The sequence below is a fragment of the Siniperca chuatsi genome, linkage group LG11, assembly GCF_020085105.1.
Source record: "Siniperca chuatsi isolate FFG_IHB_CAS linkage group LG11, ASM2008510v1, whole genome shotgun sequence".
NCBI lineage: Eukaryota > Metazoa > Chordata > Actinopteri > Centrarchiformes > Sinipercidae > Siniperca > Siniperca chuatsi.
In genome coordinates, this window is record NC_058052.1 from 17,978,861 (window position 1) to 17,984,956 (window position 6,096).

A 6,096-nucleotide genomic window follows, 5' to 3' on the forward strand; every position below is an offset into this window, starting at 1 on the left:
CTTTAGATGCATTTGATTGTATCATTGTTCTAACTCTCCTTGTGAAATGGGTTGGTCTTGCTGAATGTGTTTTAAATCTGCTTCATTAATATATGACTGGGAGGAAATTTTATGCCATTTTGGTAGCTTGTGTCTGAGAAATATTATATTCCTTTTGATTAAGCAGAAGGAAGCTGCCTTGGTTTCATTCTCTTCTCAGTCTACATGCTGCCCTCAGATGATGTCATCATAATGTCAGTTTCCACAGCTAAGTCGATGACAAACAATTATACTTATCTGTAGAGCCAAATGATACAAATGCCTTAAAAACTGGCTCACAGCCTGTCTGCATTTAATAAATAGATGAATAGTAACTTTCTAAAATGCAGTGAAAGATAAGCAAGACATAAATACTTTTGCTTAGCCCTGAGGCCAAAAGAGATGCACTATCCAAGAATCTTGGATCTCTGGTTCCCCTAGGCCCTATGTGAACGTGTGTTAGACTCTTGATTTTAGTATTAAATCACACCTACAAATCTGCTTTCTTTCATCTCAGAAATATTGTCGGGGTGCAATTTAAGCCATGTCAAAAAGCTAATTCATGCTTACATCTCAAGCAAGCCAGACTACTACACATTTACTGTCTAAGTCTATTTAGGGACCACACATAATTCAAATCCTGCTGCTTGACTCCTGATCAAGACAAGAAAAAGAGAGCATATGAGTATGGTTTTAGCTGAATTTAACATGTACTCCACGTATCTTTGCTTGTATATAGAGCTCAGAATGGCTTAGGACCAGCATACAGCGCAGACCCCCTGTTGTTTTAAGAGCCTTCACATTTACTCACATCCTCCACTGTGGTTTGTTAGATGTTTGGAACCACAGGTGTAAGAAAACTGGATGTTCCTAAACAGGGGAATGCCAGACCCCTGGATATCCCTATCCTCAACCTCAGTGAGCATTTTTAACCAAGAGGTTAAAACACATCTATTTCTGTTAGCTCTCTCTGCTCCTAAATTTAGTATTTTATAGGATTACTATGATGACTATCATTTATCTTTATTGTAAAGCACTTCCAAGTTACATTCTTTGTATAAAAAGTGTTATATACGCAGATACAACCTATCTGCTGTATAATGACTTTCACATTTACCCTTCAGTAGCTGTGCTCTCATACATAGATTTTAATAACTTAATAGTTTAACTTCTATGTTTAAGAACACAGTGTATCAGTCAGTGAGCTGTATGCTGAACCTTTTGCAGCATCACTCATCTCTATGTTTGAGCAAGGCGGGTCAGGCTCTAGCAAAAGAGAGGTACAGAGAAAGGTTTATTGATCTCATTCATGAACGAAATAGATGCCTATGCCTAAAAGCCAAAATCAGTGATGTGACAAAAAAACAGCACAATTTTCCTTTGTGTGTGTGTATGTGTTTGTGTAAGTGAGTGAATAAATGGGAGAGAGAATGACAATAGGAGAGAGAAGGCATTTAAGACTGAACTCTCTGCAGAACATTAAACTTATATTATTTTTTCCTTTAAACGGAGAGAGGGAATGAATCAAGGCAAGACTGATATTCCTTCTAACTCTGCAGCCTCTCAGCAGTCACACATTTAATCTATATTACGTCTCGTCTGCTCGTCACTCTCAGTCACAACTAATGCTTTAAATTACTCAAAAGACCATGTAAGACTTGTGAGTGCACGATGACCACACTGCGTCAATTGAGGTCCGTGCGTAAATCTGGTGCACATCTACTTACACTACTGTTTTGTCCGGACCAGTGCACCATCGCCTGGTTGTGAGCCGTGTCCCCGGCGAGTGCAAATGTCGAACTTGTGAGCTGAAACTCCTCCCGGTCCGAAAACGAAGCATCCTCCCCGCCCTCAGGTCTGAATCCGGACCAAGTCTCTGCGCTCCTCGCGCTTCGTGTTCGTCTCCAGCTGGCCACATCCGTGTCCTCTTCCACCGTCACATCAACATGCGCCCCATTCTGAACGTAAAAGCTCTTATTTTTTCCATCATCGGTGCTATTTTCGGTTAAGTCGCCGTCACTGGGAGAAGGGGCGTGTGAAGCACTTCGAGAAAACACTTTCGGGTGGGAAAGTTTTTGCTGGCCGTTCAGCGCGTCCTTCTGGAGACAACTTATGTTATTTCCCCCCAACCGCGGCTGTACTTTGGACGAACTTTCTTCGCTCGCGGTTAATTCTGCAACGTTGTGCTTGTCGTCCCCGCCGGTGATGGGTTTGGCGCTCGGTAACCCCTCGGTAAATCCAACAAATTCCCCAGCTGGTGCCTCGCCAAAATTAGTCAAATCCAGCGCCGAGAGTTCCCGGGGAAATGCTGTGATTAGCGGCAGCTGGCATGAGGGAATGCACCTTACCTCCGCTTTTGTTCCGCCCAGGATGGAAGTTAGGGTGAAGAGCCAAATCCACTCAGAGAAAATGATAAAAAGGCAGTGACCGAGGCGCGTCTCCATTCTACGTTAATTCCGACTTCTAGTGTATTAAAAACACGTCATTTTCACTCTTGAGCGTTTGTCTGTCATCACCTGGTAAAGTGGAGTCCGTGAATGCACTGTGGGAGGTGCAGCAGCGCGCGGACAAGTGTTCCCAAGTACTGATGCAAACGATGCATCAGAGGAGGAGCTGGAGGCTGAATCCTGGACGAGAGGGGAGAGGGGCCCATACCCCCGCATCCTCATCGCAACCTGGATGGGGGAAAAAATAGCAAGGGGGCGTACTCTTAATTAAGTTACATTTCTGTAGAGGCACGTGGTCCCCTCGAGGTTTTTATTCTGTTGTTGATCAGCAGTGTGCCAGATACTATGTAACTATGAAATATTTGAGTGGATCATCACCCTATAGGTATTATGCATTGGATTAAAGCAATCTGAAAGATGTTGGTCTCCTTGGGGAGAAGTCTAGAAACATTATTGGGTCTGCCTCTGGGAGCCTTTGTATGGAAATGTTCCTGACAGGGGCTTCATGGAAGATACAATGACGCTTTGCATTTTCCATTAGCACAGGCCTATGTAATCAATTAGCATGATTGCCTGTGTTCACTGTCAGTTATGCCTTGCAGGTAATGACTCTGTTGAGGCCCTCCTGCAGAATTGCTTGGAAATTGTTTCACTTAGGCTGCACTCCTGTATTATACATTCAACACAGCTGAATGGAGAAAATGCATATTCCCCAAATTTTAGCTTCATGTTTTTGTGCCCTTTTCTCAGGTTAATGGAGGGTTGTGTGACAGAAAATAATGAGAAGGATTCAAACCAGAGGTGAGCAAGTAATCATTTTCTCTATCAGCAACCTCTGGTCTCTACTATTGTATATAAGCACAGAGGAGTATGCAGGTGCCATGGCAATGATTGAGAACCCATTATTGCCATGCAATGCAGACACCCTGGAATATATTGTTATATTTCTCTATACTTTGGGCTTTGTTCCAGTAAGCTAATGGTAAACCATTAGGAGAACTAGAGCCTGTCCAAACCCTGTGATTAGATTCTATTTCTGGGCAACATTTAGTCAATAGGATGAGGATGCTGTTGACTGGTGACTGATGCCGAAGAGTCTCCCTATATTGAGCTGTGTTCTCCCCATCGCTCTGAGCTGCGACGTGATCCTGTTCCACATACGGGTCAACTGCACAGAGACGTCTTTCATTGGCAGCCATTAGTGATGCAGTGAGCAAGAGCTGTCTCAATCTGTTTCAGTTAGCCCCCACAGACAAGGGGAAACCAGTCTATAATGCAGATTGATGGCTGACTGAGAATTTCAATCATGGAGAACATTGGCTAAAAAGCCCAAGTCTTAACTGTAATGCAAATCTAAAGCACAGTCCAACTACTACAGTGCAGAAGACCTCTCAAAGAAAGTGATGCCTGCATGTGTGTGTGGCACCTGCACAACTTTTTACATGTATTTTTTGCGTGCTGTGACTTTGTCTGGATACATCTGCAATGGCACTGTTGAGTGATCATAATGGATTTTTGCCTGACCTGTCTGCTTAGTTTAGTCATGGATGGTTGTGCACATACTGGGTTTATGGCTCTTATTTGGTACTTTGTCTTGTTTTGCTTGTAATATTTCTGAAATAACAATGATTTCCCACAGATGAATGCAACTAACAGTTATTTTCATTATCAATCAGATCTTCTGATTATTTTAATGACCAACCAATTCATTGTTTAAATATCAGAAAATAGTAAAAAATAAATAAATAAAAAAATAAAATAAAAAAAATGCCCATAACAATTTCCCAGGGACTAAGGTGACATTTTCAAATTACTTGCTGTATCTGAAAAAACAGCCCAAAACCCAAAGATATTAAATTTACAATGATCTAAATCAGTCAACAGCAGAAAAATGTCACATTTTAGAAGGATTTTAGAAGCTGGGTTTAAAGAATGTTTGACATCTTTGCTTGAAAAATGACTTAAACAATGAATCAACTATCAAAATAGTTGCAGATTAATTTTCTGTCGATTGACTAATCAAGAAGTAGACTTAGTGTTTAAGCTCTAGATGAACAAACTACCTCTGTTTTTATTGATAGATTTCTTGTTGAAGCCACATTGGGAGGATGAACTTGTGTAAATGTAAAATCAATACTTGATTTCCCAAATACTAAACTGCAAGTTTAGAAATCACATGTTAAAATAAAACCCATGTAGGCAAACGAAAGTACAAGCAGAAAGTGTGCAGGATCTTTTTGACTTGTTCACAGACTTTAAATTTCACTGTGCAAGGTGACAGATTTCAGGACTGATGTCTCATAGCACATTTGTGTGCACAACATGGCAGCTGAGTGGAATCATTGTCTTTCGACAGAAGATTGCTGCTTTGCTGGCTGTCACACAGACTGAATACAAACTGCGTTATGTTCCCTGAGCTCATACTTCTATGATGGAAACTTGTGAGCAGACAGTGTGAAAAGCACACAAAGGAACGAGGCGACAGCGATCCATGTTGTTGGATTATTCTGTGTTTTTTTTTATTTAATAGAGTTCAGTGGAAGAAGAAAAGAGCACTGTATAGCCCAACTCTGAAATTAGACCTTTTTCCATTCTGATGTCTGGTTCACTTTCACAACTGTCCTAATTACTCTGGTGCTCATAACAGTAAAAAAAAAAAAAAAAAAAAGAGCAAAGACACTCAGGACATTAGTCATGCACAGTACATTGTCTCGCCCTTCTGCTCCACCTAAAAAGCTAACATCTGCCTTCAGTGCTGCTTGGCATTGAATATAAGCAGCAATATGTGTATATGTCAAAAGCCACACACAGTTGCCATAGAAAAGTTATTGCTCTTTTCAGCATTCAATAATTATGTACACCTAATCCTCTTATTATAAAAAAGAAATGGAAGAAAGTGTGAAACGTCTGTGCAGGTTTTGTAATTTGACTTCATGCAGATGTGTTACAGAACCACTCGTGCTACTGTAAGATAGAAGGTGTTGAGGTAGCAATGGACACCCGAGACACCCACTTCAATTAGTGCTGAACACACCTCTGGGGCACCAGGAGAGAAAATCGCCTTTTCAAATAATGATTTCAATTACATTATCGAGAGATACGGTGAAATGCAATACAGGCAGCAGGTTAAGTGCACTGACCCCAGTGAAATGCTGCGGGTTGTATCCATTTTATACCACAAATCCTTTAGTTACTCTTTCGAATATGTGATATAAGGTTTGTAGTCAGTGAAGTAAAATGGTGAAATGATGTGACGACTTTGCTACTCACAGAAAGGTATACAATGTTATAAACATGTTTGTTTAGACCCAATGTATAGTTTCTACTATCATTCTCGACTTTACTTTATTTTCTGCTTAATTTATTAAACAGTAAATGCAGCTTTAATTTATTAACCTTCAGCTCTTGTATATGAGGCCTGATTCAAAACCATAATTTATTCAGCACAGATTTAATAATCAGTGAGTCCCCATTAAAGTACCTCTTCACAATTACGTTAATCTTCATTCTTCCAAAAATGTTTTCTTAACCTTCAGCGGTTAGAATTTGCCTCAGTGCAGCCCAGGACAACAACAGCAGCCTTATATGATCACAGAGTTATATTAATCAACATTTAAAAGAGCTAATTCTT

The 6,096-nt window shown here is 40.5% G+C and overlaps 1 protein-coding gene across 2 annotated transcripts in view; it reads right to left on the bottom strand.

Moving 5' to 3' along the window:
* The window catches only part of LOC122884631 (VPS10 domain-containing receptor SorCS1-like), a 49,735-nt gene extending 44,163 nt beyond the window's left edge, over positions 1–5,572 (bottom strand). Inside the window, exon 1 of one of the 2 annotated variants that reach the window (XM_044214771.1) lies at positions 1,746–5,572. In XM_044214771.1, coding sequence (XP_044070706.1) covers positions 1,746–2,462 — 717 coding nt within the window. In that variant the 5' untranslated portion in view covers positions 2,463–5,572. The remainder of the gene's footprint in view (positions 1–1,745) is intronic. The other variant, XM_044214772.1, reaches the window with a different exon arrangement.
* Between the last annotated feature and the right edge of the window lie 524 nt (positions 5,573–6,096).